Source organism: Natrix helvetica (genome assembly GCF_964273705.1).
Source record: "Natrix helvetica genome assembly, chromosome: 5".
Lineage (NCBI taxonomy): Eukaryota > Metazoa > Chordata > Lepidosauria > Squamata > Natricidae > Natrix > Natrix helvetica.
In genome coordinates this window covers 89,695,714-89,723,533 of record NC_138551.1, presented here as the reverse complement: position 1 = coordinate 89,723,533, position 27,820 = coordinate 89,695,714, and the positions used below count along the sequence as shown (strand labels likewise).

The 27,820-nt window shown below is 40.8% G+C and overlaps 1 protein-coding gene across 1 annotated transcript; it reads left to right on the top strand.

The window, feature by feature from the left end:
* On the top strand, positions 1–27,558 carry LOC309393245 (prosaposin-like). Its single transcript, XM_081955222.1, has 14 exons — positions 1–152; positions 4,411–4,547; positions 7,520–7,594; positions 8,456–8,581; positions 8,830–9,024; positions 9,814–9,957; positions 10,734–10,790; positions 14,384–14,497; positions 16,550–16,645; positions 17,745–17,925; positions 18,074–18,237; positions 19,788–19,868; positions 20,312–20,419; positions 25,688–27,558. The coding sequence occupies exons 1-14, from the start codon at positions 107–109 to the stop codon at positions 25,721–25,723; spliced, it is 1,560 nt and encodes a 519-aa protein (XP_081811348.1). The 5' UTR covers positions 1–106; the 3' UTR covers positions 25,724–27,558.
* The last annotated feature ends 262 nt before the right edge of the window (positions 27,559–27,820 follow it).

The window sequence follows — 27,820 nt, the reverse complement described above, 5'->3', positions numbered from 1 at the left end:
AAGCTGCGTGTCGTCGTTCTCCCACGGAGCGCCGGGGTATAAAAGCGGCTCTCAGCTGATGCTCCCGCATTGCAGGCGGCGGAACCTCTGACAAGGGACACTTACAATGAAGCGCTTCGCTCTCCTCGTCTTCCTCTGCTCGCTGGCTGCGGGTAAGCCGCGCCCTTTTTCTTTTTTATTTCGGTTCCCGTTGGCAGCCCCAGACGGGGACCTCAGAAGGCGAGCGAGTGGAGGGCTGGGCCTCGCACCCCAGTCGGGGCTGGCCTGAGAGCGGGTGAAAGGCCCGTAGTGTCCGACACTCTTATTTCCACGCCCTGGGCCTTCGCAGGATTAGGCGCCTCAAACCTCGGCCGGTCGCCGCCCGGCTTTCAGGGTCTTGGGAGCCACCCGCTGACCCTCAACCGAAGTTGGGCTTGGGAGTTACGAGGATTGCCGGCTGTGGAGGGCACCGGGCTGCTGTCTCGCGTTCTTCCTGGGCCACTCGCAGAAAGTGGGCTGCTGGTCCTTTGGGCCTGCCTTGGTTACAGTCCCCGGCCTTGCGCAGGGCTGACTGGGCGGTGTTCTTGTTTACCCGAGAGCGAAAGAGAAGGAGGGCGTCGCCTGGCTGCCGACCCTTTCCTTAGTACGAGCAGCTGCCCTTCTTCCGCATCGCGACTGGAAAAATCCTAGTTTGCCTCCCCTTAACTTGCCCTCTTTTTGGCGCCATTGAATTACTTTCTTCCCTCCTTTTATTTATTTTTTATTTAAACCCCCTTTTCTAAATTAGAAGGGAGTCAAACATTCACCTCTGGAGTAATGGTTATCCCAATATCCATGGAGAGTGTATATGTGTGAGTGAGTGAAAGAGAAAATAAATACATTTATTTTAAAGGACGATGGGGGTTGTAAATCCCCAGACTGAGGGACGGTGGACCTGGGTTCTGTAATTTGACAGAGAAAGAGATAGAAAGAGAAAACAAAAGAAAAAGAGAGAGAAAAAAGAAAATGCTGCCTGTCAATGGCTTTTGTCAGTTTCTTTGTCCCACTTATGGTTTTTTAACACCCTTTCTTTGACATTTGTGCTGCCTTTGAATAAGGACACTGGTTCTCTGCTGTGATTATATCAGGAGTACCTGACTTTTTTTTTAAAGGCAAAAGTATGGCGTTTCTTGGTTGTTTACTCTTCCTCCAGGATATCTTCTCCCCTGGATAAAGGAGCCTAAATGAGATTAGGGATACTGAGTTTACCCAACAGGCTTTGTGTCGGCCAAATAACAGAGCTGAGGAATTGAATGACTCAAAAGAATCCTTTACAAAGTGTTCCTTGGCGTCAGTGCAATGTTTCCCATGAAAACTTAATGTAAAAATGTTCTGGATAAAATAGGTGGAAGAGCAGCAGAATATAGACTACTGTATAGCTTGGGAATTGTTAGCATTTGAATGTTGGCTACATGGGGTGGTTTTACTCAGTTTTGGCATATTGAGAACCAAAATGTGTGTTTGTAGGGGGGGGGAGGAATAAGTGTATTCACACAACTACTTTGATGTGTATGTGTACATCATTAATTCAATCCCTCAGGTGATTATTACTGTGATTCAGTCATCCTTGATTTAAAGGTGATGAAAGCTAATTGATTGCACTCCTATCCCTTAATTTTTATCACACACAACAATTTTATGAAATAGGTTGAGAGAGTAACAAATCTAAAGTCATTCAGTAACCTCCATGGTTGGATGAATCCGGTTAATCCTGGAGTACAACTCCAAGGAAAAGCTGAACTGCTTAATCATGCTTTAAAAAAAATAAACTAGGCTTATAGAATTTAGTGAAATGTAATGAAAGAAGCACTTGAGAGTCAATTTGCTGTAGTGGTTAAGGGATCAGACTAGAACCTGAGGAATAGTGAGTCTTGGGCACAAAGCCAGCTGGATGACCTTGAGCTGACCACTTTCAGCCCTAGGAAAAAGGCAGTGGCAAACCACTTCTGAAGGACCTTTGCAAGAAAACTGCAGAGGCTTGCCCAGGCAGTTTCTAAGAATTAGTCTTGATAGAATGGAAGGAAAAGAAAAAGAACAAAAACCGTTTTAATGCAGTCTTTATTTTCTTACTTAGAAAACACAACATACACTATTCCTCAGGTTATCCACCTACACATTTTAGTAATTTTAAATAGCTTAGCCTTGGGTAATGAATTGCAGCAATTATGCAATAAGTTTAAAAATTGCATTCTACATTTATGCAACTTGACACTGTTTAAAAAAACAAGGAATAGAGACAAAGATTCAAGTATAGTGTGTGTAAAATTATGATTCTTGAGCAAGATTAACATTCCTAATGAATACGAGTGAATAAATTTTCTCTGTCCATAGAAATACAAGATATCTTTATTGGCAGTATGTCTTTTTTTTCTTTAAACTTAGATTTGTTGATTGTAAATACTGGAGGTTGGGGCGGGGAACCTGGAATTCAACTTTGTGTATAGATTAGTTTTTCGTTATTGCTAAGAGATTCTTGCATATTATGCTAAATCATTCCCCACTGGCTGTTGATCAGTTATGGTTGGCAACAGTTGCAGCCAAGTGTGCTGGTACTCATCTTTTTCCCAAAGAATTACAATTTGCTAGGCAATAGGTTGACACCGACCCAAGTAAACAGCATCCATCATTCTTCTTTACAGGGCAGATACCAATCTTTTGATGTATGATTTAACATACTCTTGTAAATAATGAACATAGCAAGGGCATAATTATTGGTATTCTTAACATATTTTTGCAGCACAATCTTTTGAGGCAATCGAATACTTTATAGCTCTGAATATATATTTCTCAACTGGCAATTTTTCCCATTCATCTTGAGCAAACTACTCCAGTTGTCTTAAGCTTGTTCCTTCTCCCAACTGTGGGTTTCAGCCTTTTCTATAGTTGTTCTGTTGGATTCAGATTAGGATTTGTAGCAGATGAATTTAGATCAGTCCAATGTTTGCTTTCCATCTCTATGTTTTGAGTCATTATCCTGTTGGAAGGCCCATACCCATGACGGAGCATTATGTTTTGCTCCAAAATGCCTAGCTATTCTGATTTCATTGTGTTTTACGTAGATTTAAAGCACTCAGTGCTGGAAGCAGCAAGGCAACCAACCTCATTAACATTATGGTGTCGGCGCCTTGTTTATGTCACACAGTAGGAATGGTGTCATTTTCTTTAAAATAATTGTTTTTTCTTCTATGAACAGAGCTGATGTGACTTACCCAAAAGGTTTTATTTGTCCAGAGGACATTGTCCCAAAAGTACTGTGGTTTGTCAATATATATTTTAGTAAACTCCAGACTGGCTTTTTTATGTCTGTCTTTCAGAAGTAGGGTCTTCTACCATGGACGCCACTTTCAATCAAATGGCAACAGATAATATGAATTAATAATATCTCTATTATTTGTATGACTATGACTACTAATATGTCTACTATGAGTATTCTGTTCAACCTGGGATCAATTTTCCTCTTGCAGCCACATCTAGGGAGGTTACCTATGGTTCCATGGACCTTAAACTGCTTGATAATATTAGTAGCCATGGTTGTAGGAATATGACGTTCATTGATAATCATTTTGCCATTCTTGGCTATCACTTTCTCCTTCCCCCCACCCAGACATCTTTTTCTTTCTCTTGCCCATGTTCAAGGTGCTGCATACAATGACACAAAATGGCTGATTGAATACTTTTCTCCAAATAGGCTGAATGATTGACTGATTTGAAGTCAACTGTGACACTAATTATATAGTCTTGAAAGATCACTACAATAATGCCTTTTTAACTTCTAAGATGTGCCCAAAAGTGTCATTTTCATTTATCTTATTATTTACAAGAAAAAGTTACATCATACTTCAAAAGCAAAGTGTCTGTTCTGGACTATACAGTACCCTGTTTCCCCAAAAATAAGACCTCCCTGGATAATAAGCCCTCCCCAAAAATATTGCAACACAGCAGCCATGAGGTGACCACGCTCACTGCCTCCTGCACCTCAAAAAATAGTAAGACTTCCCCAAAAGTAAGGGCAAGTACTTGTTTTGGGGGTCAGAAGAAAATAAGATCCTGTCTTATTTTCAGGGAAACACGGTAGAGAATGGCAAATTGGGATTCTTTGGGGTACCAATACTTTTGGCTGCACCTATTTAAGCCTAGAAAAAAAATAGCATGAAACTGGAATGAAACGTAATGCAGGCATGTCCAACCTGCAGCCCTGGATAGCTTCTAATGCAACCCCACAAGATCATGATTAAAAATATAAATAACATGCCTCCTTTATTTTTTTGATATACATCAACTGCATTATATATTTTATATGCGGCCCAAGATTCCTTCAGTGTGGCACAGGCAGACCAAAATGTTGGAAAACATGATCTAATGCATTCTAATGCATTTATCCTTTATTTTCAGTTGCTTTGACAACTCCCCTGCTTTTGAAGAAAGACTGTACAAAAGGTCCAGAGGTGTGGTGCCAGAATTTGCGAACTGCATCTGATTGCAAAGCAGTTAAACATTGTCAGCAAAATGTGTGGAACAAGCCTACCGTGGTAAGTTATTTTATTGCTTTGCTGATTATTTTAGCTCTGTTTTTGCAGCCTGCCAAAGAAGTTTCCTTCTTCATGTAGACAGGAGCTGAACGTTGGCGGGATGGAGAAATGGAGCTCAAATCCACTAAGACTTGAGCTCTGTTTCTGCACCCCACCAAAAGCATTGCCCTCTGCACCCAGAGGAGAGATCTCCTAGAGATCAAAATGAGCTGAAATTAAAGTAGTGAGTTGGTAGCGGATAAGTTAAACAGTGTGGGGTGCCTCAAGCTGGTGGAATAAGCACAGGAGTATCTTCAGCGGCTGAAAATCCTGCTTGAATTTTTCTACCTCTCCTCCCCCCCCCCCCCCAGTACACCACACTCCTCCCTGGAACTATGCTTAACAATCGTCATCATATAACAACCGCAACCAGGAGTGCCAGGATTGCAGTTGAATCAGTCACATGGGCAATCACACGACATCTTGCTTAACTACTGCTTTACTCAGTGATTGAGACTTGGGCAGACAAGAATTATATTGTGATCAGTGAACATTTGTGGTCAATTCATGGAAATGGCCTAAATGGCTAAGGTACCAAATTTTGCAACATTTTATGTAGTAAAAAAAATATTGTTTTTTTACCAGCAGACCAATACAGAATTTCTCTGGTCATATTGATGCAGCAGGAGTTGTTTGATGCACTTGTGGTAGTTTTTGTAAAAGAAACAGTAGATAGTGTTTGGTAGTTTTGCAGCCCATAAGGGCAGATGCTTGTATTCCTTATAAAGGATGTTTTGGGATCTGCCTCAATCAGTTTAAAGGCATTTATCAAATATTTGAGTGAATGCTTTTCTGTGTTTAGGAAAATCAAGGAAAAAGAGCTGGCTCCTTCTGTATCAACCTCCCTCTTAAGTTCTCTGTTTGGGACCCTAGTTTTGGTTGGTTAGCTACATTCTCAATTCTTACTGTTACTTTTGCTTGCTCATGGCCCAAGGAAAATAAGAATAAATGAAAAGGAGCGAAACTATAGAGATGTGGCGTGCTTTCAGTTAGATTGAAAGTTACCAAAAATAAATTCTTTTTCAACTAATAGTTGCTAATTATTAGCCAAGCTAGTTTGATTCTTTGAAGAGTGACCTTCAATTATAAAATAGCACAAAATACATCTAGGCAGCTGTAAACTTGTTCTAAAGCAGCGGTCTCCAGTCTTTCTGGCTTGGTGGACCGGCGGGGAGGGGATGGTTTTGTGCATGCACACTGCTTTCACAAATGCAGCTGCATGCACACGTGCACTCGCCCACCACTTTCGTGGCCCAGTTCCGTCTGGCACTGGATCACATCCCTGCGGTTGGGGACTCCTGTTCTAAAGAACTTACAAATTTCGGCCAGGTTGTGAACCATAGAGAACTTGGCCAGGGCTGGTACACTTACATTAATATGTACCAGCTCTTGTATGTAGAAAATAAAAATCAACATAATTGATAAGTTCCTTTAAGTGCCAATACAAGAAATACTATTTTTTATTTTTTTTTGTTAAATTTCTACACCACTGATTTCACATAAGTGATTTTTACAACTTACAATATAATAAAACCATACAAATACATGCATAAAAGCATTTGTTAAGAACAGAATTAAAAAGAGGTTAAACTTCCAAATAAAGATAAAGATCATGGTATAAAATTCAAAAAATCAGGAAGTTAAGGCAACAGAAGATTAGAAAGTATACTCCAGTATACTTAGAATAATTAATTTATTCCATCTTTTGTACATTCTTGAGACAATTATTCAGCTTAGACTCCATTTAATTAGATTATTAATCAGAATGTGGGATATTTTGTCAGAAACTTTATTGAAATTAATACATATTATATCCCTCAATCTTCAGTCCCACAAAATTCAAAGTTAGCTACCTGGTGAAAAAATGAGACAAGATTTATCTTACAAGACAATGAAAAAAACATAACTTCTGGTGATTACTGTTGTGTTTTAGATTGCTTTATTAAAGGTGTGCAAAATATTTGATTTGGAAACATTCCAAATGCAACGTGACATTAATAAGTTCTTAAATTTGTTTAGTCCTCAGTTAGTTTGTTTCTCTATTTCTACTTATCCTTCAAGTATGAATTTTTATTTTCTAGTAATCATTTTCTGAACAGGCAATCTTTTGGTAGTGTCTCATAACATTTTTTGTGTCTTGGCACTACCCATAATGGAGGAACGGTTGCTAAAGATGACATAAATTGTTGAGATGGCTAAATTGACTTCTTTGATCAGAAAAAAGTCAAATATCGATGTTTATTGCTGTTTGTAAATCCCTTGTGGACTGTGTAAGTTAGGAAAAAGGAACTTATGATTTATGGTTTTGATTATTAGATAGGATAAATTAAGAAACCAGAGAGTAAGAGGTAAATTTATCATTGTACTGTAAAGAACATTGGGAACTACTTGTTTACCTCTCCCCCCCCCCCTTTGCTCTTTTAGCTTTCTCTTTGATTTCTTTTTCTTACTTTTTAGTTTGCACCTACAATAGCAGAGTTGGAAGGGACCTTGGAGGTCTTCTAGTCCAAACCCCTGTCTAGGCAGGACACCCTAAACCATTTCAGACAAATGGCTATCCAACATCTTAAAAACTTCCAGTGTTGCAGCATTCACAATTTCTGGAGGAAAGCTGTTCCACTGATTAATTGTTCTAACTGTCAGGAAATTTCTACTCAGTTCTAAGTTGCTCCTCTCCTTGATTCTTATATTCCATTTCAAAATCATTAATAAAATTATATTAAAGAAGATTTTCAATATCCTCTGGAGCATTGGCCTGGAAAGGTTAGGAACCCTTCATAGTGTATTTGTGCTAGCACGTGAAGTTGAATAACGCTGTAAAGCTAAGTAGCATCTGCAGCAGGGCTCTCTTAACTGGATTTTCATTAGATTATACTTGATAGGTCTAAAAATTAAGTGTCATTTTATTTAACAAAAGGTATTTTTCTCCTCAGGAGAGTATTCCCTGTGATTTGTGTAAAGAAATTGTACGAGTGGTTGGAAAACTCTTAAAGAGCAATGATACAACGGTAAGAATTCTTTTCTTTTAAAAAAATATCCTAGTACTTTTATTCAAGAAGCAAAATGCAGGACCTAAAAATGGGATCCCCCACTATGTTGACACATGCCTTTCAACCAAGGTTTACCATGAATGCATTTCCTAAAATTGAAGGGGTATTTTGTGATTAAAATGCCAGTGTTGGATTGCATTCATTCTTAGTGGAGCTCCTAGGCCTATCTTTTTTCATAATAGTACAAAATTGAGCTTGTGCCTTCTTTAGAAAGATAGTCAAATATACAGTATAAAAAATTCCTTTAAATCCTTCCATTGCATAATAAAAGAGTGATAATCAGCTATGCAAACATATCTCTACTTTTGCTGTTGATGACAAAAGCTTAATCATCTGAATATTTATCTTTGTAAAGATTTGCCTATGCTTACTTTCACAGTATATTTAATATTACTTTTTGTAGAAAGTACTAATGCCCCCAGCAAAGAATCCATAGCAGAGATAGGTAATGTATAGCTAAAACCATGTAACCAAAATTTAATGGCAAAATAACCAGTTTGGGTGTAACATTTTCTGTTTGAAAGATGAGAATAGGAATAGGAATGCAAAGCAACTTTTGGGTGAAATGTTCCCATTGCTGCCTTTGAATTTTTTTCAAAATTATATTAAAAAGGTTGAAAATTTTCAGACTTGCCTCTTCTTTTAATATACCACATTGCTAGAAGACCTATTGTGGCCTATTGACCAATAAGCAGACATTGTGATATCCAACCCAAAAATGTTGCCCATCTTTCTCTCTAATGTGATGTAAGAATTATCTAAGTATTTTTTCCTGAATGTTCTTTTATTTTATACCAACCTGTCTATTTTCTGTCATAGGAAGAAATAGATCAATATTTCAACAAAATTTGTGAATTTCTTCCTGAATCAGACATGGTAGAGCAGTGCAAGGACATAGTGGAGGCTTATTTGCCAAATATTCTGGATATGGTCAAATCAGAACTTGTAAGTATTCACTAATGCTACAGAAGCAACTGATTTTATATAGTGGATTTTACATTTTTCTTACGTAACTCAATATTCCAAAATTCACTGCAACAGGGATATTGAAAAAAATGTGCAATAATAATAAGTCTAATGATTTCTTGAAGATTTGATAATTTGGTTTTCAGGGGTACTTAGCTGCACAGTTTCTGCTGCATTTAACAACATAGGTGAAAACAAGTAAATTTGTGTTATTTTCTACTCTTTAGGAGAATCCTGAAGTTGTATGCAGTGCACTCACACTATGTCAGTCTCTTCAGAAGCACCTGGCAGAAGTAAAATTACAAAATCAGCTTCAGTCCAACAAAATTCCAGCACTGGATTTCTCTGAACTGGCATCTCCTTTCATGGCTAATGTGCCACTTCTTCTTTATCCTCAGGATAAACCTAAGAAAGAAACTAAGGTGGGAATTTAAAATTGCAAATGGGCTATTAGTGCTGCTAATAACATATATATATGTTTTATCTAAAGGTTGCTATTAACTTTTAATCTTGGTGACAATTGAATAAAGAAATTCATGTTTCCCTAAACCCATTACCTTAATCAAAAGCAATAAGGAACTCTCAATATGCAAACATGTGGGTTAATCATGTATGCTTCTCCCAGCCTTCAAGTGGTGTTAATGCAAAAACTATGATTGTTTAATCCTTAACTTGTATCATGCATTTTATCTAACTGAACCAATTAAAGGATAAGGGGGATAACATTTGGGAAACACAAGAAAGTAAAAATATTTGTGGTTAATTCAGAGTATTTTGTGAGGTAAATGGAAAACAAGTAAACATAATGCATCTATAAAATCCATTATTAAATATGATCCAGTGCAACAACTATGTTTTTCCTCTAAATTCTTGTTTTAGAAATCTTAATAGTGCTGATTTTGAATAAAACATATCAATATTCCAAGTATAACTTTACTAAATTTTGTTAGAAGTACCTAATGCAGTGATACAGAAAAGGAAATGTCACAGGTCAGAATGTTGCAAGGTAAAATTGTCTGAACTACTCAATATAACTAGATTCATCCAAAATCTCACCAGCAATGAATTTGTCAGCAGATTTCACAGAAGGTGTTTTCTAGTGCCTGAAGGCAGAGAATGTGTAACACAATATTAATTTTTTAAAAATTTATATAGCCATCTGATGTTGTGGCGTTATATTGAGTTACGATTTGCTTCATGCTTACCTGCAGGGCAATGGAAATGTGTGCAATGACTGTGTTCAGCTGGTAACAGATCTTCAAGATGCCGTGAGGAACAATTCAACTTTTGTTAGTTCTTTAATTGAACATGCCAAGGAACAGTGTGAACATTTGGGTCCTGCCTTGTCTGAAATGGTAATTTTTCTTAATCTTATTAATATCAGTGGGAAATACAGTATATGGCTTGGCATTTTCATTTCCACAGCTTTGTCAATTTAGAAATTAAGGTGCCATCTTTAAAAGAGCCATGGTCATGTGGCTGGCATGACTAAACACCAAGGGTGCACGGAAAGGTGTTACCTTCCCACCAAAGGTGGTCCCTATTTTTCTACTTGGATTTTTACATGCTTTAGAACTGCTAGCTTGGCAGAAGGTGGGACAAGTAACGAGAGCTCACTCCGTTAAGTGGCGCTAGAGATTCAAACTGCTGAACTTTCTGATCGACAAACTCAGCGTCTTAGCCACTGAGCCACCGTGTTCCTTTTAAAAGTAATATAAATGTAAAATATGATTCTGACTATATGAAATGAATTTTACAGCCTGTACAGAATGTGTAAGAACAAGTTTAAGGGGATACTGGAAATTCAAATCCTGGCTTGTATTACAGAATAACTTTGGATGAGCTGTCACCATTTAATATCCTAATTGTCACGAGAGAAATGTAAGATGCAATTATGTATGCCTTCCTCCATATTGTACAGATAAAAATGTGTGTGTGTGTGTGTGTGTGTGTGTGTATGTATGTATGTATGTATGTATGTATGTATGTATGTACATATATATCCCAAATTCTCCTGTTGAAGAAGTCAGTACATTTCTTTAATAAGAAATACAGTGATTATATGTGGCTGGCATATTTTGCAGTTTGTGTAATAACAACCATCTCCAATGTCTCTCTTCCTCTTTAATAGTGCAAAGGCTACATTACTGAGTATTCTTCCCTGGCTATTCAGATGATCATGCACATGGTAAGATTAATATTTCCTATATTTTATTATCTTGCTCCAAAAATATATTAAAAATCTGCCATTGGAGTTATAGCAAATGTCTTAACTAGGTCTGATAGCATCAAAAGTCATTTTGGATTAATTAATTACTTAAGGACTAACTAACATGTTGTGCCATCAGGCTACATTTTCTTTTAGTTCTTGAGATTATTTATATCGAAGATCTCTGTAGGAATGCGGCAGTAGGGACAAAATAATATTTACACCAGAAATCGTACTGGGTTGACTGCAACACAACATTTTTCATAGGGCATTCAGTTGTCTATGCCTGTTCAGAAAGTATATATATTGAAGAAAATTTATTTTGCAAAAATAATCATTCTATTGTTAATTGGCCCTTCCCTCTTCTTGCATGAAAAGTTGTGGTGTGAACCATTTAGAGGCTTGATTGTTTTTCCAGTTGTTTAACTCTCTTGTGTTTCTTTTTCACCATCCTGTCAACAGCAGGAGCAGGTATGTGAGAAACTTCCTCCCTCCACTTAGAGAGTGTGGCTTGATCTCTTGCTAATATAGTTGATAAGTGTGATATTTTTGACAGATTCAAGGGACAGAGCGGCTGTGGAAAGAATCCTTTTTGAGCTTAAAAATGAAATCTTGGCCATTGTGAAACAGACTATGAGCCTATTTGACTACCTGGCTTTGAAACTAAAAATTAATGCGTAGAAAATTCCACAAGGCCTGAAGCCATAATGATCCAGATAGTTTTAGGATATGATTTGGCCATAGATGCTGAGCTTCCTAAATAAACCTCTTTGGACCTTGCACCTGTCATGGTTTGGTTTGGCAAATGCATGTTGCATGTATTTATAACTCGGATTGTGGTGTTTTGTTTGCCAACTTATATATGTCTTAATGAGGAAAACGGTGAAATGAGGACATTTCTCGGCTTATATAGAGATGGCATCATACTTTAGTATATTTGCTTTTGTGTGTAAATGGTATGGAAACATCTCTTTGGTTATGGGAGAATAGAATGATTGAACTACTTCAAAGATGGTCTGGAAACATATATAATTATGATATGCTTTCATAAGAAAATGTTTGGGAAAAGTGGATGCCTTGATACTCATTCTCTAAACCACCGTTACCTTCTGTTTATAAGAGCTAAATGCTTTATCTTTTCCTTCTTGAAGGAAACATTTATTCCAAATCACTTTCAAATGGCAACCTACTTGTGTAGTTTTCAGATATAACACCAGTAATTAAAATAAACTGAACAGTTATGCAGTTTATTTAGTTAAAGAACCTACTCCCATGATGGCGAACCTATGGCATGCGTGCCAGAGGTGGCTGCTCTTCTGGTTTCTGGCGTGCGCATGCATGCTGTCCAGGTGGTCTTCACGGGCACCAGAAAACGGCTTGGAAATGGTCTGAAAACAACCTGAAATACAACTTAAAAAAGGCATGCTTGTGCCAGCCAGCTGGTCTTTGGGTTTCTGGTGCTGGTTTGGGCACTCAGTGCTGAAAAGGTTCGCCATCAATGACCTACTCCCTTCTAGTTAAATTTTGTTTTGACTTGCTATGGTAGGAGAAGGTAGGAGGAGTTAAAATTATTCCTTAAGCTGTTAAGCTAACTGCAGAGGAGGGAATTCTTGGGACAGCCAACTCCTTTATGAATGATTAGCAGGTATAAAGTTATGTAAACCAATGAGACTTTTCTGAAAGGTGAAGCTGCAGCAGCTACAGGTATTTAGCAATTACGTGAACTCTTGAAATTGTATACATTCTGTCTTACATTTTTTTAGGATGTGGGCCATATTTGCGTTCAGAAGTGATCAGGAAATTTTGAAATATATATGTTTGAATACAGTTAGTCCTCGATCTGCAGCAGCTTTCTTTAGTGACCATTTGAAGTTGCAATGGCACTGAAAAAAGTGACGTATGATGCGGCTGTTGCAGCATCTCTATGGTCACGTGGTAAAATTCAGGTGCTTGACAACAGACTCATATTTATGATGGTTGTAGTGTCCTGGGACTTTTGGAACCCTTCTGGCAAGCAAAGTCAATGGGCAAACCAGATTCACTGAATTGCTGTGTTACTAAACAACTGCAGTGATTCACTTAACAACTGTGGCAAGAGGTCGTAAAATGGGGCAAAATTCATTTAACAGCTGTCTCGCCAACAGAGATTTTGAGCGCTCAATTGTGGCTGTAAGTTGAGGACTACTTGCAACTGGTTTAGTTTGGCTATAGAGGGTAGCAGGGGACTTGTGATATTGATGAATTGTTATTTTCAGCAGCCCAGCCAGCTTTTAGTGAGGAATGTTGCAGAAATTGTAGTTCGGCACTTAAAGATCCATTGTTTTCTCATCGATAATCTAGACTATCCTCTTCCTGTACAGTTATAAATTAGAGACTGTTTTTAAACTATTTAATGTGAAATACTAACCGAAAGGAAATTGGAGTTTTTCTTTTGTATAGCACTGAATGACTGCTAGAAATTGTCTTCTTTTCTAACCAGAATAGTGCTTGAATTTAGTAAAATGACTGCATGTATCTTGTAGAAAACTCATGTTACATTGAAGTACCAATTTTTTTAAAAAATACTCCACCAAGGGACGGTTATGAAACATCAGGAAGAGCGCATAATCTACACTTCTATTTGTTCTAAAAGTATTTAGCTTTGTAAATCAATTGTGGACACAAGGAAGTTGCTGAAATAGATTGTTTGATTCAACTTTGTTCTGCTGTGGCGTAGAAATGCCAAAAATGAATGAAATTCAATCTGAAAGCACACATAATGTCCAAGGATATACAAAACAACCTATATGTGAACCACTTTTTTCAGGTTAACAGTTAGTTTCCAGATGGACCATATCCAGACAGAGGCATTTTTCTTTTGGACATATAGCGAGGCATCATGTTGAAAAGAAAAATGTTTCAGAGAGGTAGAAAGCAAGAACAATCGCAGTCGTGAGTGGCAGGAAAGACACTAAGTAGAGTGGGGTGGTCAGTTTTTTGACTGCACATAGAAAGCGGAGAGAAAAGCAAAATTACCATGTTTTCCCAAAAATAAGACAGGGTCTTATTTTCTTTTGACCCCCAAAATAAGCACTTGACCTTATTTTTGGGGAGGTCTTATTATTTTTGAGGTGCAGGAGGTGGCAAGCGTGATCACCTCATGGTTGCTGCTGTGTTGCAATATTTTCGGGGAAGGCTTATTTTCGGGGGAATGCTAATTTTAACACATGCGCTCAAAAGCCCGATTGGGCTTATTATCTGGGGAGGTCTTATTTTCAGGGAAACAGGGTAGTCAATTATGTACAGATCAGTATGGATTTGGGTTGATTGAAACCTGAAAAAATCAAAACCCTATATATTTTGGTTCTGCTGAACCACTGCCTGTCTGGAGCAGTTTGGCAGAACTTCAGAGACACACCATGTTTTGGGCTTGAAACAAAATGCATTTTTTTTCTTTCCTGTACAAATAACATCTATACTGTTCCATGGCATCTGGGGCTGCTTTTACATTTATGAAATTAGAGTGATATTAAAACGAATTTGCTACCTTGTAGACTATAGAAGTAACTTACATTGGTGTTTTATGTCTTCAGCAACCACAGGATATTTGTAACATGATAGGATTTTGTTCTTCCCTGAAATTTGTACCCCTCCAAACTCTGGTGCCTGCTAAAGTTATCTCTCCAGCAAAGATAGAGCCAGTTGAGGTAAGACTTGGTGCTTAGTTATCTGCATGTCACTTTACCAAAGCAAGGAGATGAACGTCTCAAAGAATGAATAGCTCTAACTTATGTGATTACTGTTATGGATCTGAGTGAGAGATCAGAAGCCTGGAGATGGTAAAGGAGAGAAAATCTAAGAAACAATCCCAGAGGGAACCTCCTGATGGACTTTAGTAAGTTAGAATAACATGAAATAGAAGAAAAAGATCCAGAAACATAAAATTTTCATCACAAATGCCTGGACAGCCTGTCCCAAGGTTCAACAATGCACTGAGCCTTGTGGTAGCCTGAAAATTGAACAAAGCAATTTCTGAATAGCTCTTAATGGGTTATTAAGAGTCTAATCTTGGCTAGTCTTTCACTGAGACCATCTTGGCCCCAAAACAATTAACATCAAAATCTCTCAGTTGATTTGACCCCACTGGTGGTCCCAAAACTGAAGCTGGTGGCACCAGTATTAAGGGTCCCTGACCTTTAAGACTTCCTAAGGGATGGAGAGGGGGCTGGAAATAAACTACTATATGAACAAGAAGACTATCGGTGGTGGCTTGGTGTTCCGGGACTCTCTTCTGACTTAACAGTGGTTTAGTTTCTTTCCCTGGGCCTTGACCATCGGTATTCTTAACAAAAAAAGATTTTTTTCTTGGTTAGCCATTTTGCTAGCCTTAACCTTGACTTGAAAAGTTAGGATCCAGGGGTGTCTTCCGATGGGATCTGTTTGTGGTCCGGCTGGATGAAGTGATTTTAAGGCCAGATTCCTGCTTTAAACTCGGGCCAGATCCATATTTCATCTAGCACAAAAGAGTGTGCTTCCAAACTTCTGCCCAAGCCAAAGCTTTGCCAATGAATACATCTGCCTCAAGCTGGGGCTGCATAAGACTCTGAGAATACACCCTTAAAGTACCTCAAAGGGATAATGGGTCGATTATTTGTCTCTTACAACATAAAATGATTTTTTCCCATTTCACATTTAGCAGAATGTTGAAGAATACATTACCTGGTATGTGTAGCCAGGAAAAGCAGCCTTTCCTTCATATTGACAGCAGACCCTATAAATGTAGAGCCTTTGTCAACAGCCATAATACCAACAATGGTTACCATTAATAGATACTTCTAATGAAAGTCCTTATAAAGTACTATCAAATAGATAAAAGTTGACTCTCTTTGGCCATGGACTTACCTTCACTGACAGGTACAGGGAGCGCCGTGATGTATTGGCCCATTGTGCGAAAATTGCTGCTATAATATTCTTTTCATGTTGAAATGAGAGAGAATGGAATCTTGACTTAATGTGAATTATGTTTCTGGACACTGGCTCTGCTGTAATTTAAAAAGAAATGAAGTAGCCCAAGGGTTGACACCTAAGCTATTTTACAACATTGTGCTAATTATTGTACAGATACTATAAGGTAAAGGTTCCCCTCACATATATGTGCTAGTCATTTCCGACTCTAGGGGGCATTGCTCATCTCCATTTCAAAGCGAAAGAGCCAGCGCTCTCTGAAGACATCTCTGTGGTCATGTGGCCGGCATGACTAAACGCTGAAGGCGCACAGAGTGCTGTTACCTTCCCACCAAAGGTGGTTCCTATTTTTCTACTTGCATTTTTACATGCTTTCAAACTGCTAGGTTGGCAGAAGCTGGGACAAATAACGGGAGCTCACTCCGTTATGCAGTACTAGGGATTCAAACTGCCAACCTTTCCGATTGACAAGCTCAACGCCTTAGCCAATAAGCCACTGTGTCCCTTTTACAGATACTATAGTAGTTGCTAATTTTATGGTTAACAATTGAATAGCCAATACTGAAGTCAGAATATGTAAGAGTGGTTCCTTCAGGTCACAAGGAAGAAGTTTTAAGTTTTGCCTTCTTAACTAGTGAGGTAACCCTTTCTTGTCAGGTTCAATTTCCAGGGACCCAATATATACTTCAGAGTACGCCCCAACTGCTGCTTCATGTTTCTGTGGCTGTTGATGTCTTGTTACTGGTAGCACCTGTAATAACTACTGCAAATAATGTTTTTTTTTTAAATTGTAGACCAGCCCGAGTCAAAAGGAAGCATTCTCTCTCTGTGAAGTATGTACTATCATGGTAGAAGAGGTGGCCAACCTTCTGGAAAGCAATAAGACGGAGGTATGCATGTACCATGAAATAAATTAGACTGCTAATATCACCTTTTATAATACAGTTTGCTCTCCAAGAGCTGTGCTCCATCTAGTATGATCAAATGAGGACAGGTGGCTTCTGACAAAATGACTTTATTTGTGGTGGCATTCTATATATGAGGAGTCACCAACCTTTCAGACCTCAGGGACCACTAAATTCATAATTTTAAATTCCGTGGACAACTAATATCTGCCTAATTACTGGCTGGGTGGATGTGGTTATATGGTCATGTCACTGGGAGGGCGTGGCCAACTTGATGTTACTCACGTCGAGGGGCGCCTCGCTAGCCTCTACTCGCCCCTCCCCTCCCGCTCCTTGCCCGCCTGGGCTCCTTGGGTCCCCAACAGGAAACAGTTGTTGGAGCTAAGCAGCCTCCAAAGAGAAAGAGGTGGCAAAACAGCTGGCTCAGTTCAAATTGGATCTGACCGAGAAGGAGGCTTAGCAGAAGCACCTCACTGGGGATTACGATCATAGGCTTTCCAAGCAGAGGGAAGACCTGCAGGAGTGTAAGGTCAGGTACTGGCCTGGAGGCTCAGTGGGCTGAGATGGTCAACTATTCTAGGCCATTATGCAGTCCCACTGGAACAAGGCCCTCTGGCTCTTTGCCACCAGTGGTGCTTCCCTCCAACCTTCACCCAAAGCCCCGCACCAGGAGGCTGAAGCAGACCGCAAGTTGGAATTTCTGGGCTCCCCCTGACCCACACAAAACGTCCCTGAAAGGGGAGACTCTCTGCAGCAACATAAGCATTCATTGCATGTTATCCATCCCAGGGGCCATAGTTTGAGGACTCTTGATTTAGTGCAATATAAAAAATGCAAATATTTTTTCTGCGGACCACCAAAATTTTCTCGCGGACCACCAGTCGTCCACGGACCATCAGTTGGTGACCACTGCTATATATGGATGAGGATTGCCAGAGGAGTTCATCTTGATTTTTTAATGCTGCATTTCAATGTACCGTTGAACCATACCATACCTATTTTGTGTATTGCTAGTTTTAGCAGATGCCGAGAGAACTTATGATGCCTGAACTTCTCTCAAAATAGTTACCTTTGTCTGTACTAGGAGGAGATGATACAAGCAATGGAGAAAGTCTGTTTAGTGCTACCTGAAAAAACCAGAGAGGAGTGTAAGGACTTTGTGGAAGTTTATGGGAAGTCTATTCTTGATATGTTGCTGGAAGCTACTAGTCCTAAAATGGTGTGTGTGATGCTGAGATGCTGCACAAACAACATTTTACCAGCTGGTGAGAACTCGAATAATCCTTTGCTACATAATCAATGCTTCTGTGTTTGGTTTGAATTTTACTTTTCTGGTATTGCAATTTTTTTGTTCATTAATGTAAATATAGACATTAACTTGACATAAAACACCTTTGCTTTGTGTACCCTCAGAAGAAATTGTTCCAGTGCAATCAGAATTGGGAAATATATGTGATGTGTGCAAGATGGTCGTTGCTTATGCAGACAAGGAACTAGCTAAGAATGCTACCACTGCTGAGATTGAAGTATTTCTGGAACGAGTCTGCCACTATTTACCGCAGTCTGTTAGTGACCAGGTAATTAACGTGCTATTGTGTGTTAAAAACTGCAGTGCTGTGAATGACTTCTTCTAAAAAGCTAATCTATGAAAGCAGAAAGAGTGATGATTTCTGCTTTGTAATGACCTCCACAACCTGTGTCAAACTGGACACTTAAAATTCCTGCGTGGTAGAGGTAGGCTCTTTCAAATCATTGCAGAGTGTTGTGAAAACAGTTAATCTGTTTAATTGGTTTGTTAGATTGCTGAGCTGGTGATACTTTCAAAATGTAATAATATAAGTAAACAGTTGCCTTGAGCTGTAACAAGGTGGTTGCTTCTTTGAGTAGCAGATCACTTCTATGCTTTAAAAGAAGTTGTAGTGTGGTGCTGTTTGTATTTCATAACATAAGTTCTCAAGTTGCAAGTTACAAGCATGATGCTTAGTTTGAAATATTCCTTTGCTTTTCACCTATCTATATGATGATCATGGATTTGTTTCAAAAATCAATGGATGCATTATCATTTATATACTTCTATACCCATTCTTTAAGCAGTCATTCCTTGCTTAGTGATTGTTTGCAAATATGACGGTAATAACAATAAAACTCAGAATCAATGCAGGATGTACCATCAAATGTCACACGGCCTATTATCAAAAGCCTTCAGTTTGATACCAACTGAGGTCTGGTCAGTTTCAAGCAGGAGCCAAAGTTCTAATCACCCACAGGCAGTCCAGCTTACAAACAATAATTGGACTTGGAATTTTATTGCTAAGCAACACAGTTCTAAAGGCCAACGTCACACCTCACGCAGTGGCAGTTCTGGCAGTTCTAATTGCCATTGATAGTAATCCTGCATGGTCACTTTGACCTCCTACTGGCTTTCCCATTGACTTTGCCTATCAGAAGCTGGCAGTGGAGGTTGCAAATGGCAATGATGTAACTGTAAAAATGCTGGCAACAGCTGCAATTACAAGGACTAGTCATAAGTCCCCCTGATTCAGTGCCATCATAAGTTCTAGCAGTCACTGAACAAGTCATTACACAAAGTCTACCTGTAATTGCAGTCACAGAGCTGAGCTTGTTAGTAAACTTACAGTTATTACTTTTTAGGGAAATGATATGCAATGGAAAAAAGCAGCCCAGAAAAAAATTAGCTTGTTTAAGCAATCTCTTTGTCTGGCAAAAAAGAGGGAGGGAATGGCACAGGACACTGTATGGAAGAACTTTTATCTAAATGAGGTGGCAACAACTAGCAATCTTCATTGTGTCTCTTTCTCTCACACACACACACATATGTTCCCTTACAACCATTTCACTTCCTATTGTAGGACCAGATTCTGGTTCATAAATAAGAGAATGCATTTAACTTTGTGACCAATAAGTTATTTGGTTAGATTAGGTCTGCAATTTAACTGTGATAATCTAACACATATCAAATAACTCATTGAAATCAACAGTAGCTTTGGCTAGATAGCACTCGATATAACAAAAGGCCCTTAAATTAAAATTTTCCATCTGAGTTACTTAATCAATTGGTAGAGGATCCTATTCCATTTCTCACCGATGCTTAATTTTTTATAAACAGTGTGTCCAGTTTGTGCAGCAGTATGAGGCAACAGTTGTGCAGCTTCTCGCAGAAATGATGGATCCTACTTTTGTGTGCAATGTAAGTACCGTGAGTTAGAATATTTACTTATGAACTACACTTCAGTGTATGTACCATTAAATAAATAATTGATTGGGCATTTAAATGCTTAGGTATCTACTATCACAACTCAAAGCTATTTATGGACTAGCAGGTGCCAAAGAAAACTGTAAAGTGATTTTTAAATTCTGGATTGATCTAATCCAAATCGCAAATGCAAAATAAAGGCAAAATAAGAACAAGAGGTGTTAGCGATACTGCTAAAATGCCCTTTGAAAAATGGGTTTGTTCCTATCTTATTTTCTGACCCTTACTTCAACCAAGGCATAACTTGTCTTTTGTAATGATAGGGTTTTCTTTCGTTCCTTTAGAATTCTTTGTAGAAATCCTAATAAATGAACGGACTGATCACACTTTTATTATAGTGAAACAGTAAACTGCAATTACTACCTTTCACTTCATAGAAACTTGGAGTTTGCGCAGAATCCACTAAACGTCTTTTGGGATCAGAATTGTGTGTCCGAGGACCAGGGTATTGGTGTAAGAACATGGACACTGCAACTGAGTGTCATGTAAGTATTTTATGTACTTCTGAGCAGGCATGTAGGTAGAGACAGAAACCCAACAAGCAGCATTATGCCAGCTAATATGGGAAGAGGCTTTCTACAAGACAGGCACACTACTGGAAGGCATGAGCAAGATCCTAATGCTAAGTGATAAAGCAGGGGTGCAGTTTATGCACCTAAAATTAATTGTTGGGATTGGTGAATGCCACAAAAACCCAATCGTTTCTGCCTTTTTGAAGGAGGCTATAATATCAAAACAAGTAAATAGAGAATCCTGAGTAATTAAAAATGTTTCTAAACAACAAATGTGTTTGAAATAAACATGTTTGTGCATTAAAAATGCCTTTAATAATAAAAACTCATTTAACTACATAAAAAATGTGGCACCTGATATATTGTACTGGAGAATTCATTCCAAAGCTACAGTATTGTCATTGAAAAGGCTTGTCCATCACATCCTCCAACATGAGAGACTACCAGAGCAGGATGCAATAGTGAAAGCATGAAATGTTTCTGCTTCTCTTCCATTGTCTGTACTGAATAAGATCAGTAATGAGCTCTTAGATATTGTTCCCTCAAATGTGAGTTTTCTTCTAACTGCATTCTAATCTGGCTTTGTTGTTGTCAGCTGAGGGATATACTAAGAAACTGAATGGGTTGTGCATAGCAAAAGAGAATGCCAAATGTCCAGAATCAGCCCTGTCCTATGGCCAGATCATCTCCATTGTCTTCATGGATCTTAATCTAGGCTTATTTATTTATTTATTTCTTGGATTTCTAGACTGCCCCCTCTCCCAAAAAGGGACTCGGGGCGGTGTACAGTCAATGCAGATAAAAATACAATCATAAAACAATTAAATACATTTGGATGGAGGAGATAGGCTGTACAAGAAATAAATATATTCTAAAACCCTAAAAACATCCCCAATTAAAAACCCAAACCCAATTAAAATAAATCCCCGGGAGGTAAAACTAAGAAAGTGCCAGGCCAGCTGATTGAAATAGGTGAGTCTTTAACTTTTGACGGAAGGAACGGAGGTCGGTGGTGGTTCGAATGTCGGGGGGGGGAGGTCATTCCAGAGGGTTGGGCCCATCACAGAGAAGGACCTACTCCTAGGTGTCGCCCGCTGACACTGCCTAGCGGACGGCACCAGGAGGAGTCCCTCCCTGTGTGAGCGAATAGGTCGCAGGGACGTGTGTGGTAGGATGCGATCCTGCAGATATCTAAGTCCTATGCCATGGAGCGCTTTAAAGATAGTGATCAATACCTTGAAACGCACCCGAAAGGCCACAGGTAGCCAGTGCAGCTCGCACAGGAGCGGTGTTACGTGGGAGTAACGTGTACTCCCCATGATAACCCGCGCGGCTGCGTTCTGAACTAGCTGCAGTCTCCGGATGCGTCCCAAGGGAAGCCCCATGTAGAGGGCATTGCAGTAGTCCAGGCGAGACGTCACCAGCGCATGAGTGACCGTGCGCAGGGCACTCCGGTCCAGTAGGGGGCGCAATTGGCGCACCAGGCGAACCTGGTGGAACGCCCCCCTTGCCACGGCTGCCACATGGTCCTCCAGTGACAGCTGGGCATCAAGGAGGATGCCCAAATTGCGCGCCCGCTCCACAGGGGACAGTTGTTCGCCCCCTATGGCCAGCGATGGTGTCAGCTGGCTGAACCGAGGTGCCGGTACCCATAGCCACTCGGTCTTGGAGGGGTTGAGTTTGAGTCTGTTGTCCCCCATCCAGACCCCGACGGCTTCCAAACACCGGGACATCACTTCGACAGCCTCGTTGGGGTGGTTTGGGGTTGAAATGTACAGCTGAGTGTCATCAGCGTACAGGTGGTACTCAACCCCAAAGCCACGGATGATCTCACCCAGTGGCTTCACATATGCGTTGAACAGGAGAGGCGAGAGGACCGACCCCTGCGGCACCCCACAAGTGAGTGGCTTCAGGGACAACCTCTGCCCCCCTGTCAACACACATTGCTTCCGGTCGGAGAGGTAGGAGCCGAACCACCGCAGAACGGTGCCTCAGACTCCCATCCCCTCCAACCGGCGCAATAGGATACCATGGTCGATGGTATCAAAAGCCGCCGAGAGGTCTAATAGGACCAGGATAGAGGAACAACCCCTATCTCTGGCCCTCCAGAGATCATCAACCAACGCGACCAAGGCTGTCTCAGTGCTGTGCCTGGGTCGGAAGCCGGACTGGCGTGGGTCTAGATAGTCGGATTCGTCCAGGTGTCGTGGAAACTGCTGCGCCACCACATTCTCAACAACCTTCGCCAAGAAGGGGAGGTTGGAGACTGGACGGTAATTAGCTAGCTCCATTGGGTCGAGCGAAGGTCTCTTGAGCAAGGGTCTCACCACCGCCTCTTTCAAGGCGGTTGGTAAGTAACCCTCACCCAATGAGGCGTTCACCAGGCCCAGAAGCCAGCCTCGTGTCACCTCCCAGGCTGCCAGTACCAGCCAGGAGGGGCACGGGTCCATTGAACATGTGGTGGGTCGTAGCCGTCCACGCAACCTGTCCAAATCCTCGGGGGCAACAGAGTCAAACTCCTCCCAGAATGGTCTCTCAAGACTCGCTGTTGACTGCTCGTCTGGTCCACTGACGGAGGTCCATCCGCTCCGGATCTGATCGATTTTGTCCTGAAGATATTCCCCAAACTCCTCTGCTCTTCCCTGTAAGGGTGTCTCTCGCGTCCCCTGCGATAAAAGGGAGCGGGTCACCCGAAACAGGGCGGCAGGGCGGTTATCCGCGGACGCAATAAGGGCAGCACAATGTCTGCGCTTGGCCGCTCTTATTGCCACAAGGTAAGTCCGCAAATAGGCTCTTACCTGTGTTCGGTCAGATTCGGATCGTGAGGACCTCCACCTGCTCTCTAGACGTCTTCTGTGGCGCTTCATCACCCTTAGCTCCTCAGTGAACCAAGGAGCCCGGGTGGGTCGATGCCGCAGGAGAGGTCGCAAAGGCGCAACCCGGTCCAAGGCCCCAGTCGTCGCCCTATTCCAGGCAGTCACTAGGTCCTCGGAGCGGGAGCGGGACAAGGCTACAGGTATTGGCCCAAGCTCCGTCTGGAATCTATCCGATTCCATCAGGTGCCTGGGGCGGTACCAGCTTGTAGAGTCTGGTTCCGCCTCCTCGCGGTGGGGGATAGCGCCAGGGAAGTCCAGCCGGAGGGATGAGTGGTCTGACCATGACAGGGGCGTGATGACTAAGTCCCCTATTCCCAGATCACTCGTCCACTGTTCAGATACAAAAATGAGGTCCAGTGTGTGGCCCCCTTCGTGAGTGGGGCCCTGCACTAATTGGGTCAGGTCCATGGCCGTCATGGAAGCCATGAACTCCCGAGCCACCTCAGAAGCCGCTCCCGTTGACGGCAAGTTGAAGTCCCCCATGACCAAAAGTCTGGGAGTCTCAACTGCCGTCGCTGAGATTAGCTCGAGGAGCTCGGGCAGGGCTGCTGATGCATAGCGAGGAGCCAAGTATACAATCAGCGAGCCCCACTGCCTCCCTGGGCCCCAGTTCACACCAAGGGACTCACACCCGGGTATCTGAGGGACAGTGAACTCCCTCGGCTCTAAACATTCCCGCATAACCACCGCCACCCCACCACCCTTACCCAGGGCCCGGGGCCGATGGAATGCCCGGAAGCCTGGTGGGCACATTTCCACGAGGGGTAAACCACCCTCGTGGCCCAACCAGGTCTCCGTTATCCCTGCAAGGTCTAGCTCCCCCTCTGAGATCAACTCATTAATGAGGGGGGCCTTGTTGGTAACAGACCTTGCGTTGCAAAGCATCAGCCGCAGGCCCTGGCTCTGTAGCACCTGTCCACCTAGACTGCAGGGGTTGGTACAAGCGACCGGGCGTAACCAGCAGCCACGGTCTCCCAACCGACCTTGGGATCTTATCCTGTCCTCGCATCCCCTCCTCCCCACGACCGTTGTGATAGGACAACCTTCTGCTCTAGTGACCTTTATATTCCCCCCCTCCACCGCATCCCCGTCCTTCCTGGACTCAAGAGAAGCACCTGCATCTAAGCTGGAAAGTTGTCCAGCATCTCTGGAATCAACTAGCTTCTGGGAGTAGACCATGAAGTCGTAAATTGGTGTGATCATGGCAATCCTGCCTTGAGTAGTCTGGAGAAGATTAAATCTGGTGTCATTTCTATCAATTGGGTGGTCGAGCAGGATGAGTAGTGTATACCGTCAGAACCCCAAATACCTGATAACTAGATAGAAACATTCTAGAGTGATACTGAAATGGAGAGAAAGCCTGGTGAGAGTAAAATAATTTCTATAGGTAATGCCAGCCCCCCTTTGCAATTCCTTGATTTGCTTTAGTATTGTACTAGCAAACTAATCTTACCCATAGTCAAGCTGTGGATGAATCAGGAAAATGTTATTACCTGTTTATTTGATCACCGTATGGCAGGCCAAAATGCTGACCATAATGTCATCTAAGGAGGGGCCTGGGGGCCAGAGGTGTCAGGTGCTGGCCATGCCCACTCCCGGTTTAGCAAAGGGGGAAAAAGTGATACGTCACGTGATCCCGCCAGTTTGAGACTCCTGATCTAGGGACTCGGTGCCACATGTATCTACCCTAGGAAGGCATTCCTTATGCCTGTTTTGTTATCTGTGTGATGGCAAGTGGACATTTTTGTTCCAGAAAAAGTTAATTTATTTCACTTTGAAATGTATTAACTACTGTGCCACATTTGGCTGGGATATGAAATAAAATTAAAAATGAAATAAAGTGGCCCTTGTTCCACCTCTGGAACAGCTCCCTCCCTCTTTGGTGTGAATCTCATGGTTTAAGCGAACACAAGTAGGGTTGTTCATAAGGGGTCAACCTCATTAATTTGTGATTATTAATAGCATAAACTGTAATTCATGGTTCAGTGTACAGCAGGAAAGGTAAGTTGCAAGCTAGATGGGACCCAAGTTGTGGTTAGGCTATCAGAGCTGAGCTGTGGGGAATTCACACCACTAGATGGCATCAAAGCATTATGGTTTCTGTCTCTCTTTCCTGCCATCTACTGATTATCTAGATTTTTTTTCCCAAGGTAGATTTGAGACTCAAGTTTTGAGCCAGCTAAAACTCTGACCTTGGTTGAAAAAGTTGTAAATATTTGATAAGCAACAACTTGATAGAATCCCAGAAATCCTTTGGAATGACTTCCAGGCACTCTGTGCATAATCTTGATATAAATTATGTCTCTCTGATTATGCCTTGCATCTCTCTTTTCTCCCCCTCTTTCCTTCCCTCTTTCTCTCCCAGGCTATTGACCACTGCAAGCGCCATGTTTGGAACTAGAAGATACATCATCTTTGGCCAGCTCTTTTTTCATTCTTGGAAGAAAATGGAAGCCAAGGGTTAGGCTAGTAAAAGCTAAATCTTAGTGTCTTGATCTTCTCCCTCTCCATTTCAAGTACCCCTTTTTATGAATCGCTTAGTAGCCGTGCTACTATTGTGGAAGGATCCATTGTTTTGACTTACTGATATTTCTAACTCCAGTTGTAGACCTTTGCGGTACATGAAAACGTACCGCCAGTCATTGGTCAATTGGCTTCACTGTTTCTGAGAAGGAGTAATAATAAGTGTGTGTATATGTAAGTAAACTAAGGACAGTGCTGGTGTGTCTGGATTTTAATTACTTGTTTTTTAAAAAAAAAACATTCTTGCTTAAAGTTAAACCTAAAACATGGGACTGTAGTGCTCTGTATTGAAATATAGCTGTTGATACCTTTTTGTGAACAGTTATTGTGTAGACAAATCTTCGAAATAAATTCTTAACTGCTGGCTTAAAACTGCCTAGACAGAGGCAGTCCCATTCCTTCCAAAGGGATGACTTCGGAATGCCCACAATTACGTCATAATTAAGCTCTTAAGTCCCAACGCCTGTGTAGCCAATACTGAATGTATGTTCATTCACAGCCTAAGGTGCAGGCAGTACTCGTTGATAGTGCAAGTTTAAAATGCTTACGAAAGATCAGTCCATTGCTTTTGAAACAAGTTTAGTAGCTTCTTGTTCAACAAACAACAGTAAATTATTGCCTAGAAAATCCAGGGGTGCACTTAATTTGGTCCAGCTAGTGCACAGAGCTCTTTGCCTCCCATTTCGGTAAGGTATATTTCCCGAAACTAAAATAAAAAAGAAGCTTGGTAGAAAAAAAATAAGTACCATTTTCCTGTTGGATTGTACAATTGTCTATTAAGATTGTCTCTTCTTAACAACTGGTCCCGCTACAGAAGAGGTTCCCCCACCCCAGGCTGTGGCCCACCACTAGGCCGCTCAAACAGTGGGCGCCCACACATGTGCACGAAGCTCCACGGGTCCACCACTTTCCAAGCCAGAAAGATTTGGGGCCGTTGCTCTAGAGAATTAACATCTACTTGCATGAGTAGGCATTTTTTTGGATTTATACTAGGGATAAATCAGAATGTCTAGAGCAAAATGTTCACTGGCAGTCATGACTTTTGCGTGAAGACAGCTGTGATTCACGGGTGGGGAGCAAGCACACCAACACAAAAACATTACCGCTTGTTGAACATCTATAAATAAACTATAAAGCCCTTAAACCCCAGGACTTCTGACTTTGTTTAAAATACAGATTTGTAGAATGAAGTTATTAAAATAATCAACCTCTGCATTATTGTTAAAGTTAGGAATATTTTTTTTTTAATTTTATATATCTTGGGTGTACTTTTGAGGGCATTGACTTGAATTCTTCAGATTGATATGTCATTTTTTTTTGTCTGCTGCTGGCTCCAAATTCTTGCTGCTTTGAAATAAGCATATAATGAAAAGCAACAGCAAATTAATATGGATGTTGTTGTGTAGCATTGTGTTTAACGTCTCCTTTATAAGAGATTGTTGTTGGAAAATATAATACACTCCCTTAAAAGAAAAATGGCATTCTGTGAGGTAAAACACATTTATGTATAGAATCTTGTTTCTTGCTGAAAGGAAACGATTTCATATTTTTTGGACAAATTCTTACAACTTAATGTAAATATGATTTGCACAATAATACCTTACATTCAGAAATGAACTGGGAAAATAAGCAGCTGCTTTAACAAACTGCTCTATTCTATTTTTTTTTCTTTTTGCACTGAAGCTTCTGTAATTCAATAAAGATGTAACTACATTTTGTCAGTGTTTTTAAAAATTATTTTAATTATTAACTTGGAAGCTAATGCATTGAGAGAGAGACAAGTTGAAATGTTGATAATTTGTTAGCAGTAGAGTCATATCCTAGAAATTTTAGAGTAGGTCTAAATGAAGTGATGTCTAGAGCTCCTGTCCAATATTATAACTTTTTTTTTTTTAAAAAAATGGTCCCTACTTCCTGTTATCCAAGCACATACGCAGGGTGGGTTTAATATACCATGCTCCCTCTTTGTAAAGCT